General features: G+C 37.1%; 1 protein-coding gene across 1 annotated transcript; it reads left to right on the forward strand.

The window, feature by feature from the left end:
• Positions 1-109: 109 nt before the first annotated feature.
• Positions 110-9,559, forward strand: LOC126812332 (ankyrin repeat domain-containing protein 45). Its single transcript, XM_050538687.1, has 5 exons — positions 110-482; positions 1,507-1,674; positions 2,684-2,778; positions 7,575-7,713; positions 9,389-9,559. The coding sequence occupies exons 1-5, from the start codon at positions 197-199 to the stop codon at positions 9,412-9,414; spliced, it is 714 nt and encodes a 237-aa protein (XP_050394644.1). The 5' UTR covers positions 110-196; the 3' UTR covers positions 9,415-9,559.
• Positions 9,560-13,382: the final 3,823 nt, after the last annotated feature.

Consider the following 13,382-nt stretch of genomic DNA (forward strand, 5'->3'; position numbering starts at 1 on the left):
AATATAGTTACCTCCCCTAGACCAAAATATTCAGAAGGAAAGGTACAATTATTAATAATACTGACCAATCAGCTAAGATATTACACATACTGTGACGTCATTTGTTGGGGAGTAACGGGGATTCCTATGTTGACATTTTGTGATACCGCTTCAAAACGTACACAGGTTTTAGAGAAATATAAGTTTCTGTGTTAAAATGACCTTACCCGAGGCTGAAAATCTAGAAGAGGTGAAGCAACCCGAAGTTTTGCTGCCAAATACAAATATTGTAACCCACTGTGTGTTAAAAAATGATGTTGCACGCCTGGTCAAATGTTTTGAAGATGAGGAAGACGAATTTAAAGAAGGAGTTGAAACTTTGCTTAATGTGAGAAATGAAGAAGGGAAATCACCTTTAGATTTAGCTGCAATGCTAGGGAGGATTGACATTACCAGAGAACTCCTACAAAGGGGAGCAGATGTAGCCAATAATTCTAACAAAGGTGGGTAAATAAATTTAACGTAGAGTGACCTGTCAGGTGGCTGTGATTCTCCTATTCCGGCGAATTGCGAACGCCAGAAAATAGGGATAATGCGACTTGATGATCTGGATTCCTTTATATCTCACATTTTTTTAATTCTGCTGTAAAAATTAGAACTACAGGTACCAGAAAATTCACCACGAAACGAAGAAATGCCATGTGCTGATAATACGAGAAAGCGTATATTTTAAATGCCATTTAAAGACAGTTCTTCTATTCACTTAATTCATTGAATATTCTCTTTTATGTGTTAATAATTCTACGCTGATAAAATAATTATTATTTACAGTTTTTCGACCAAAATCAGATTTCAAGATAATTTAATCGCTGAGTTCTCTCCTAATTAACTTAAAGGGACTATCCCGATTTCAAAAGAGTCTCAGAAATAAAAGTCGGAGTACGTATGAAATTTAAGCGCCAAAATATAGAGGAATGGTGTATTTACCTTCTCTCAAAATTCCAGCTCAAAATATTGAGTCGTTTGGACGTGAACGTCAAAACTGCTTATCCGGACACGTAACCCTTTTAAGATTTCGAGTCAGTTTTTTCATTGGGTGACCTGATAATCGATTCCCGTTACTTGAGAGGTCTATGTAGTGAATGACCCATATGCTCTACTTGATAACGAAAGGTAAATTTCACCTACACATTGTTATTATAAAATAAAAGTCTAGTTTTATGCAGACACCGCATGCAGCTTGGGGCACCTGTCTCCATTTCCAGATGAAGACTGGGGGGTTTAAGTTGTTTGAAAACGTATCACAAATATTGAGTTAGTTTCTCCGCCCTTAGCTAGAGGAATTTAAGGGATTTTAACACAAAATTAATCAGTTTTATTCTGCAAAAAATATCGGGATTAGCCCTTTAAATATGAATGGGTCTATTAATAAATCTACGCTGATAAAATAATAAGTACAGCCCCATGTTCATTAGCCCAGTTGAAGCAGAACAGTAGGACATTGATGAATATTCATTTTTATTTTAGGGTTTTCTCCAATACATTATGCAGCAGCCTGGGGTAGAATTGGTGTACTGAAGACTTTAGTAGAGTTTCAAGTTAATCTTCAACAGAAAAACAGTCATGGGGAAAGGGCTAGAGAAACTGCTTTACGCTATAATCAGACAGAATGTATGGATTACCTAGACTGGGCTGGTAGGTAGATCAAATTTGATGTCACTTCTCACTTTATAATTTTCTTTTTTAAGTTATATCAAATTCCTTTCCATTCTTGTCCTCTTTCTTGGAATCGCTCTTAAGTAGCTCCCACGTTTCAAGTATAAATATGAAGTAGCAAACCGCACCAGAAATCCCAAAGAGCTATTTCGGCTGCTCTCCTCAATTTAAAGAAATTAAAAACTGCTGTTATCTGGCTAAATCTATTTGTTAAGGCCAGCTCAATTTTCATCAAGGTCGCTGAGATGTAAATAAGGTTAGGGCACGTGATTGTTGGCGAGATTGCAGGTTAGGGTCAGGGTAAGCATTGGGGTTAGCGTTAAGGTTGGGATTGGCGCCTGTTCACGTCCCGTGACCTTCGACCAAACTTGAAAGTTGGTCTTATCAAATAGACCTAACCGCTGTTATCTCCAACTACACTACCTGTCCCCAAGATAGGTTTTCTCCGGGTCCTGCGGCATCCTCCCAATGCTAAAGACCCCTACGTGCAAATGAATTATTGAAAAAAAAATTGAACCTCGTGTTAGTCCCGAAATGACCTGGTTTGTGTCAAGTGGATTCTCTCTCTCTCTCTCACTCCTCTCTCTCTCATTAAATGCAGATATTATTAATCAAGGAATAACAGAATCAACATTTCTTTCACATATCTCATACTTATCGATCTAGGTTTTTTGTTCTTTAGTTATTATTTGTGTCATCTTCTCTTAGAGCCACAGTGATTAAGTGGGTAAGACGCTGACTCGTTATCCTGGAGGTTGCGTGTTCAATCCCTGCATTGGCTGAGAAAGTTCATCGGGATTTTATGGTGTGGTTCCCCCTTGTCAGTGGGCCTGACAAAGACAGTAGTTGGAATTCGATATAAGAGTAGACTGTTGCATCGCTGTCCGGGCAAAATGTCCCTCATAGCACATTGCATTGCATAGCCCAGTTAGTGCAGAACAGTCGGACATTAAGCCCAATTTCATTTCATTTCATTTTTCAATTTCAGAAGCTAAAGTAAATTTAATTTTATCCATTAAACATATCCAAGAATGGGTGACCGATCCAGAAAGAATACAAGGACGGTTGAATAAAGAGGAAAAGGTAAGATTTTTAAAGTTGTAGGAAACAGAATATACACAACTGGCTAATGGACTTCATTATTTAAGATTCCATTAGTAGGGTGGCCAACAGTGTTAAAAATGAGATCTAATTGAAGTAGAACATAGGTGAATGAATGGTCAACCTTAAATAACAATCGACCATCTTCTAAAGCACGGTTGGTGCAGAAAAGTAGGATGTTAAACCCCATTTCATTTCGTTTTGTTAATCATGTTCCTATGTTTTGGTAACAGATGTTAAAGAATACCGCTATACATTAAAATACGATATTCTCCATAACAAATTACCAAGGATTATTTTTGTTGAAGTCTAATTATATTAAAGGGAATATAAGCTTATAATTAACCCGTTTTTTACGGGACCTCATTTGACCGAATTGTGGCAGGTTCGTTTCAAAACGGATTAAGAGCCCTGGTTAAAGCCCATTTCATTCATTTATTTAAATGACAATTTCGAATGTGTAACTCTGTGCATGTGTGAACTATAGACATCCATTAAACCAGCATTATGTAGGATTAAATAAACAGCTGACAGTTCTCACTAAAATAGTTTTAAAAAATGGATAATGTAATGGGAATATACTGAAAATTTGGTTTCTACAGGGGTCTAATAGCCGCTACTATTCTCTTCTTTCCAACAGGTGTGTGTGGGGTGGTGGGGGGTCGGTCGATGGCTGGCTGTATCATAAGGCCTTTTATTGAGCCAGCTGGTGTGGTTTCGATTCCCCGGTTGTACGTGACAAGGAGTAGGGTTGGTTCGCCTGTCCAGCCTTGTGGGTTTTCTCCAGGACCTCGAGTTTCCTCCCACTGCTAAAGACCCCTACGCGCAAGCATATTATTGAAATAAAAATGAACTATCTGTTAGTTACGAAATGACCTAGTTTGTGTTGAGTGGATGTTAACCCCATTAAACTCTCTCTATTCGGGACAGTTTATTTGTGACTTTAAACTTGAATATGCTGGCTAGTAACCATGAGACAATTGTCCTCTTTCCTTATCCATACTAAGATGCAAATATTTCTAGTCATTGTTTTCCTTATCCAGGTGCCTGACAAGGACGACTGTCTAGTCCTTCGGATGAGATGGAAAACCGAGGTCCTGTGTATACATTGGAATGCATGTAAAAAATCCCTTGGCAGTTGGAATTCGATATAATAGTAGGCGATAGTGCCGCTGCCCGGGCAAAATTTCCCTCATGGCACACTGTATGGTGTATGCCCGTCTTCATTAGCCCAGTATAGGAGCAGAACAGTAGGACGTTAAACCCCATTTCTTTTTATTTCATTTCCTTATCCAGGTCATATTCCAAATTGCATATTTCACTTAGAATTTTTAAATTATTCTGCCAGAGTCACCCATGCAACAACCCACCCTTCAGACTACAAATTCCTGGCGTCGCAATTACTATTATTTGTAAAACTCTAGGTATTTATTGAACAAGGCATTTAGTGTGATCTTATTGTCAAACCAATGGGCGTCCTCGCTGAAAGAATTCCCACCAGGCATCGCTAATAAAAACGTGGTTCCATGAAACCTTTATTGATTATACTTGGAAAATCCTATAGAATCATGCAAATAATTTATATCCGATTCCATTGTTGTCAACCTCATTGAATGATTTTTATGTACTGATAAATATGCTATGAGGAACTCTGATGCCCTTACATCATCAATATTATAATAGTTTTATTCCAGAATCCTCCAGCAACTATTAAAGGGACAATAACACTCTTGCTGGCTTGACAGCTCCAGAAAATAAAAAAATAGCCTTATTCTAAGTACTAGATGTGTTAGTGTCCTACCTGTTGTGTAAATTATCCATTAAATCCTATTTTACTTGTCCAGAGGTTTCAAAAATATTTTTAAATCCAAGTCACATTTTAAAAGCTTTACGTCCGGCTTTTCAAATCATTTAGTTTAATTTTTCCAATTTTTTAAATTAGGTGTGTTAAGATAAAATTTGTATCATCAATTAATTGGAATATTGTAAAATAGTACAATTTGTTGACCAGAATAAAGATTGGGACATATTATTCAGTTACAACAAGAGTGGTATTAAGCCTTTAAGACATTTACTATACTTGAAATAGATTAATCAAACAAAATGTTGTTTTTATATACGCCAACATTTTCATGTGGATGTATATTGTCGTCGCCTCTGTCCGTCCATCTGTCCACAATTTGTTTGTGGACACTCTACAGGTCACAATTTTTATCTGATTTTGACAAAACTTGAAATATAGGTTTATCTCCAAAAGATCTTGGTTCTTTTAGATTATGGCATGCATTGGACCGTAACTTCATGGATTATGGCCCCTGGTCGTATGCAAAGTCAAGTTTATAGCTTGTGGACACCCTAGAGGTCAAAATTTTTATCTGATTTTGATGAAACTTAAAATGTATGTTTATAACCCAAATATCTTGATTCCTTGGGATATTCACACATATCTGACCCTAACTTCCTGGATGATGGCCCCTGATTGTATGAAAAATCTGTTTTTAAATTGTGGTCCCTCTAGAGGTCACAATTTTTATCCGATTCGAAAACCCATTCAAATATTGTTACACCATAATGATGGTTGAGTTCAAATTTTGTGAAAGTCGGACCAAAGCTACCGGACAAAATGGCCACTCCCTGTACGCAAATACCAATAGTGTTAAAGTATATAATATTAAGGTTGTGGACCCTCTAGAGGTCACAATTTTGATCCGATTTTGATGAAACTTAAAACAGGTTTATATTACAAAGATCTCGTTTCCTTTCGATATTCGCGCATATCGGACTGTAACTTCCTGGATTATAACCCCTGGTTGTACAAAAAAAATTGCAAATTTAGCTTGTGGACACTCCAGAAGTCACAATTTTTATCCAATTTTAAAAATTCTTTAAATGTCATCATTTCACCCTGATGATGGTCGAATTCAAATTTTGAGAAAACACAAAACGAAACTGCCCGACAAAATGGCCACTCCTTGCACGCAAATAGACCCTCTAGAGGTCACAATTTTTGTCCGATTTTGATGAAACTTAAAATATATGTTTATATCCCAAAGATCTCAGTTTCTTTCGTGCATTTTAGACCATAACTTACTGGATTATGGGCCTTGATTGTACGATAAATCGCATTTTATTTCTCTTTAGCTTGTTCTCTATCCATCTCTTGCAAAATGTGGACAACCGCTGGTTTTCTTTCCAAGGAGATAATATGGTTTGAATAATAAATTACTTCTGAGACATTAAGTAATAAAGCTTTATTCTTCAAAAGAGGGGGATCATTTCATTTCACTTAAAAAAAGATGTTCATATTAAATATTTAATCTGTTTAAGTTTATGAATTATTGGAGCATATATCCACTCAGGAGGTGGTTGTTGTTTGTTGTTTATGTACTGTAAACAAATGTGAAAGGAGACTTTGGGACTATATATGTCCTATATCCACTTGGGAGGTTGTTGTTTTTTTTATACTGTAAACAAATGAGGTGGAACCCTTCGGGACTATATCTTCGGCCATCCGGTACGAAAGTTCTTAGAGTGTGAATCCATTTGAATTTATGGGCTTTTCTAATGGCATCGTTTATTTTCTGTGTGTTTCCCCCTCTTCATATCTTTATCGTTATGTCCTCCTGGAATTATTGTGTATGATATGGGTAGGCCATTTAGCTGATAGCTAGAATGTTCTGGTTCAAATCCAAACATGGGTAGGTTCAAGGACTGTCAGCATTTTAAGTACTAGTAGTAACTGGCAAGGCATTAATGTAGTACTAGTACTATTCTATCGTTAAACTTCACATTGCCTTCACTACCGTGACTAAAACTATAACTACAGATCAGGTTCTTTTTTTATCTTTTGTTGAATAAAAAATCTTAACGTTAGTCAAAAATTAGCTCATTCTCAAATAAGTATATGGCTGATATGACAAGTGGTGTGAATTCTGCTAAATGCTATCTCCTATCACTCTCTTTTATGGTGCCCACACCCCAATTTGGTCTCCGTCACAGACTGACCACAGTCCTAAATTATGTATTGTTTAATGGTCGCGAGCGAGACATTAAGTAATATATTGTAACAGCATGAGGGCCATGAGGCCTGAGTGTTTTTACAATATATTACGCAATGTCTTAAGCTTGAGACCATTAAACAACTTAAAATACCGACACTTGCACATGCTTTGCAATGAAATACGTCACTCGAGTTCAATATTTTACCAAGTTACGCTTGGCACATTGCCCGTACTCCAACATCAAAGGATGACGTCACATCTGTATTTTAAGAATATGGAATAGGCATACCCCATACCTTGCACTCTGGTAGGGAGGTATTACTAAATTTGGTCAACAGACACATTGCATTCCTGGCCATGAAGATGGCACATGACAGATGTGTTTATAGTATCCACTCGACACAAACTAGGTCCTTTTGCAACTACCATAACATGGTTCAATTTTACTTCAATAATTCGCTGTCATGTAGGGATATTTAGCAGTGGGAGGACCTGGAGAAAACCCACAAAGGTTGGACAGGTTGAATTATTTATTTCAATAATTCCCTTGCGCGTAGGGGTCTTCAGCAGTGGGAAGAAATTGTAGGAACCGGAGAAAACTCACGAGGTTGGACAGGCGACCCTACTCCTTGCCACATACAACTGGGTAATCGAAACCACACCAGGTGACTCAATGGCAGACCTTATGATACAGCACGTACGTCCCATGTTATTTCATCATAAAATAACCGTAAGCTATTATAGATTTGACAAGGTAATTCATTTTTGTTTTTTTAGAATCTGTCGGTGAATGCTTGTAAAGAAAAAACAGAATGGGTAGAATCTACAGTTGATGCTACGACTCAAGATTTTATACAGCAGAAAGCTAATATAGAAGAACTCGTTGGACCTATTATGCAGAAACTATCTGAACCATGTAAGTAATTAAATAATTATTTATAATTAATAATCAGGGTTTATGAAGTACATAATTATAGCTGAAATCGAATCACGACAAGGACAGGGGCAGATACGAAAAATCTAGGAAGAGGGGGAAAGACAAATTTGCAACAGGTATCACAGCAAGATGTTGTATTTCCGGGTGTGTGAAGTAGCATTGGAAAATGTTGGATTTCTATTTTCGGGGGCATTTTCTTTATGAAAATCGATATATATAAAATCTATGACTGTTCATTTCGCTGGCTAATTGGCGTGGGTGGGGGGGCACAATAGGATTGTCACCACCTCCCTCCACCCCTTAAATCCAATCTGCCTTAAGTCAACATCTAAATCCATCCAAGCATCTGAACGACTAGACAGATGTCCTTGTCAGGCTCTCCATCCTGCATCACTGACAAGGGGAAACCACGCCGGAAAATTTGGATGAACTTTCTCGGCCAATGCAGGGATCGAACTACCCGTCTCATTACCCAATGGTGCAGAGAGGTAGGACATTAAAACCTCATTTCATTTGATTTCTAATCCTTGCACCACGCTTGTACGTGACAAGGAGTAGGGTCACCTGTCTGACCTCGGGGTTTTTTATCCGGGTCCTCATTTTCATCCCACAACTTAAGACCCATACTCGCAAAAACAAATTTTTGAAATAAAATCAAACTATATGTTAGTCCTGAACTGACCTAGTTTATGTGGAGGAGACCTCCCCCCCCCCCCTCATCCCTCAAACACACAGAGAATGGGATGATGAGTATTGATAAAAGTTTGATGTAGACTGTTTCATGCATTTGGACTACCAAATTGTAGTATAAAGAAAACTTTTTCCATTCACAGCAAATTAATTATTTGTAATACATTTTTATTGTGATGAAGCGCCCCTTGTAATCAGTGTATTTATTTACCATGCTACTATTACAGATAAATGTATAAACAATATTTGACTAATCAGGGGCGGATCAAGAATTTTAAGAAAGGGGCGGAGGTCGTGCTGCCCCCATTTAGGAGTGCAATTCTGAGTACATTACACTGGGATCACTCCTTTTTTAAGTATTTTTGTTCTCCTTTCCCGCGAGAATATATGGGTCAAAAAATTGTTCGGCACCGCAAAAAATAGGGCGGGTATGCGCCGGTGCGTCCCCCCCCCACCCACCGATCTGGGCCTGCTAATTGTATTACGTATATAATATCTGGCTTTAAAATACAGATGTGACGTCATCCTTTGATGTTGGCGTACCATTATTTCCAATAATGTACGGGCAACTTGCTAATCGTAAATTATCTTTAGATGAAATATTGGACTCGCGTGACGTATTTCATTGAATAGCACGTGCGGGATAGTGTCTGTATTTTAAGTTGTTTAATGGTCTTTAGCTAAAGACATTGCGTAATATATTGAAACAACAGTATCAATATATTACTTAATCAATGTTTCCTTATTCGTTGATCCTTTATTGCAGATTTTGGTCAAATGGCAGCCATTTTTTTTACGTCATAATTTTACCCCTTGCGGTGGCTCAATTTTGGCCAACTTTTGGTATGTTGTTCTTTGGACCAAATACTATAGGAAAATGCAATAAAACGTTTGCTTGCCATTTGTTTTTGGATTATTCTGCAATTTGACCTTACTATTAGTTGATTATTTTGTAATTTTTCAGTACCTGAAAAACCAGAGAAGAAATAGAAATAAAGGAAAACAACAGAATTTAAATTAATGGATCAATGCCTTATTTCAGAAAATTTACTGTCCAGTTTATTTAAGTTAAAACACCATGCTATTGAATAATATATTTAATTTTACTACCTAATAAAACTTTTTTTAAATACTAGTATATAATTTATTGTTTATTGCAAATGGCGTTTTGATGTCTGCACGCCACTGACTACATTTGGTATTTCAGACACGTTATCCGTTTTGGTTTTTGAAAAAGCAAAATTGTTTATATGTTTTTTCAGAGGGATATTATTTGCTGCTATCACCAAGATCGGCACCGTGGCTGTTACACCCAGGCTCTCGTCTAAGGCTTCAGTGCTGACCGCGGAGACCCTCCATATTCAGAGGATATAATTATATCCTACAAAACGATCATATTAATTGGAGTCGTAATATTGCTAGATCAAATAATGCAATCTGATACCGAAAGCCATAAATGCTGATATGAATTAATGTCGTACCCAACTGTTTTCTTGGAGGATGTCTGTCTGAATATCTTCTTGTGAGTTTTTAGTGTACCCGTTTCCGCTGGTTACATGAAAACAGCCCCATTACATTTGCATTAGACCTACTTTTACGCCGGCGGAAATGTCATGAAACGCGCACATGGAAAACCACTCTGATTAAAACACAGGGCCCTTATTCACAAAAACTTAAACTAAGTTACAACCGAAATTTTAAGAAATACTGCAACTTCATTGGATATATGCAAATTGATTTTACTGGTCAGCCAATCGAATTGCAGTATTTCTTAAAATTTCGATTGTATCTTAGTTTAAGTTTTCGTGAATAAGGGCCCAGATCCTATTTCGTTTTGTTATTTTATAGTTCAAAATTTTATTTTATGTGCCTTTATTACACTAGGATCTGGAAGTGTTGTTATATAACCCGCTTCTGGTTGATGTGAGGGATTATCCAATAAAACGGTCTGTTGCAGCTATAAGTCTTGGCGTGTAATGCACGGAACTGTGGGTATTCCACTAGAAACATCAATGCTGATTGGTTAATCAATGTCTGAAGTCATAGTATCAAAAGCTGCTCGTATGACCACTGACATGACCTACCAAAACATCTGGTCAGATCTTCATGTAGTGTAGGCCATCGAAAGTATAAAATACGAAACGAAATATAGATCTGTATTGTAATCAGATTGATGGAAAACGAATCTTACATTGTTCATGTATATAGAGGATATTTATATTTTATTTCATCGAGAAGCAAGAAAACTTATATTTTCACGAATGCGTAGCATGAGTGAAAATATAAACGTTTTCTTGCTTAGAGATGAAATAAAATATGTTATTCACGACAAAACGACAAATGTTCTATTTATTTTATGATTTTACAATCATTTTAGGTAAAAACAACTAGCCAGTGGAATAACACTTTTATTTCACTGATAAAACGCGGTATTCCACTGCTGATCATAAAATAAATTGTGTTATCTACAACATTCATTTTTGTCTTGTTTCACTTTCTTTGTAAACGACATTTCTGAGAAGCAGACTATAGTTTTAATCCTTTCGTATTTGATAATCCATATGCTTTGCTTAGAACAATAACTGGGAGCATAACAAGATAAGATAATAATAATACTAATAATAATATCAATCAATTTATATAGCGCTGAGTGCTCCATCTAACACGCTGCTCCAGGGCACTCCTCACAATCGGGGAGCCACAGTGGCTAGTGGGTAAGACGCTGGCTCGCTATCCTGGAGGTCGGGTGTTCGATCCCTGCATTGGCCAAGAAAGTTCATCGGGATTTTCCAACATGGTTTCCCCTTGTCAGTGGTGTAGGATGGGGGGCCTAACAAGGACAGCCGTCTAGTCGTTCGGATGGGATGGAAAACCTGAGGTCCTGTGTATACATTGGCATGTACGTAAAATATCCCTTGGCAGTTGGAATTCGATATAAGAGTAGGCCATAGTGCAGCTGCCCGGGCAAAATTTCCTTCACAGTACACACTGTATGGTTATGCCCGTCTTCATTAGCCAAGTCGGTACAGAACAGTAGGATGTTGAACCCCATTTCATTTCAATTCATTTCATGCCCTTTACAATCAAAATATATACAATGTAAAACAATAGTTCTAAAACATTAAAATTTCAAAATGTTCCTAGTTTAAACGCATTTTTAATGGCTCATCATGAACAGATAATTCACAATATTAATATGGATTGCACTCCACAACATTACTTTTAACAATATTTATAAATATTTAGGTTGCACCAATTTATACATCTAATAAATAAATAAATAATTAAATATATTTACATAACATTACACATTACATTGTCACACCTGGTCATGACAAATCAAGGATGACATCAAAAGCAAATATCAAGTGTTAAGCTTATTACTGTGATGGTGCTCTGAACATGTCATGACCGGTGGTGGTAAATGATAAGGTCAGCTCAATTTTTCGTCATAGGTCACACATGGGGGGGGGGGGCCTCACAAATTTACATAGTAGGCCCTAACTCCTATTTATTTACAACAATTATTAGGATTAATTAAGATTCTATCTGTATAAAAGCTGCACAAATCCCAATATGCATACGGCACCCCCTGACTTAAACATGATAAACATTGTATTGGTGTGATGTTTTAGTTTAACCCGGTAAAATATGCCAAATCAGTGTTTACAGTAGACCGAAACTTTAAAAAAATTTTATGTTGGGTGCCTCAATCCGGTGTCACAGATGTCAACATTTTATATAATTTTATTTGCCCCCCCCCCCCAATATATATTTCACGGCTACGCCTGTGGCTAGCCCAAATGCTTACCCTAACCCAAACCTACAACCTACATCTCAGCGATCTTGACAAAAATTGAGCTGGCCTTTACTTTTAAATTTATCCTGACATGACAAACAGCAGAATTTATCAACATTTATACTGACAGAACAATGATAGGAAACTGTTATCCTATTTAGGAAAAAAAACGCTCGAATATATCACCGTTACACCGTAGTTCGAATTTCGTGAAAATCGGACCAAAACTGCCGGACAAAATGGCCGCTCCTCGTACGCAAATAGTGTAAAAAAAAATATGGTATATCAATTTGCGGACCTTCTAGAGGTCACCATTTTGTTCCGATTTTGATAAAACTCGAAATGCATGTTTATAACCCAAAGATCTTGTTGATTCCTTTTGATAATTGCATATCGGTCCGTAACGTCCTGAATTATGGTCTTTGATTGTACGAAAAATCGCGTTTTTAGCTTGTGCTCCCCTTTAGAGGTTGAGTTCGAATTTTGTGAAAATCGGACCAAAACTGCCGGTCAAAATTGCCGCTTCTCGTACGCAAATAGTGTAAAAATATGGTATATCAAGCTGTGGAACCTCTAGAGGCCACAATTTTGATCCGATTTTGATGAAACTTTAAATGGTTTGTAAAGATCTTGGTTCCTTTCGATAATCGCGCATATATCCAAACGTAACTGCCTGGACTATGTCCCCTGATTTTTCGAAAAATCGCATTTTTAGCTTGTGGACCCGCTAGAAATCACAATTTGTATTCAATTTGAAAAAAAACGTTTAAATATGCCACCGTTACATATCAACGAAGGTTGAGTTCGAATTTTTAAAATCTGACCAAAACTGCAGGACAAAATGGCCGCTCCTTGTACGTAAAGTGTAGGCCTAAAAGTATGTAATACCAAGAAGGTTGTGGACCCTCTAGCAGTCACAATTTTTATCCGATTTTGATGAAACGTAAAATATATTATGTATCTTTATATCACAGATATCTCAGCCCCTTTCGATATTCGCGCATTTCAGACCACTGCTTTCTGGATTATGGACATTGATTAAACGAAAAATCGCCTTTTTTATTAGCTTGTTCTCTACCCACGTCTCTTGCAAAATGTGGGCGTATCTTGCCAGGCAACCACTGGTTAAGCACGCGAAGACAAACATTTGCTCTTTCGA

The sequence above is a fragment of the Patella vulgata genome, chromosome 1 (assembly GCF_932274485.2).
Source record: "Patella vulgata chromosome 1, xgPatVulg1.2, whole genome shotgun sequence".
In the NCBI taxonomy this organism is placed as follows: Eukaryota; Metazoa; Mollusca; class Gastropoda; family Patellidae; genus Patella; species Patella vulgata.

What these genes read in the sequence shown, in the direction of transcription:
- LOC126812332 (XM_050538687.1), top strand. Translation starts at nt 197, where the DNA reads ATGACCTTACCCGAGGCTGAAAATCTAGAAGAGGTGAAGCAACCCGAA. An exon ending in GGATTACCTAGACTGGGCTG is followed by an intron (nt 1,675 to 2,683) that starts GTAGGTAGATCA and finishes TTTCAATTTCAG; the next exon opens with AAGCTAAAGTAAATTTAATT. An exon ending in GGTTGAATAAAGAGGAAAAG is followed by an intron (nt 2,779 to 7,574) that starts GTAAGATTTTTA and finishes TTGTTTTTTTAG; the next exon opens with AATCTGTCGGTGAATGCTTG.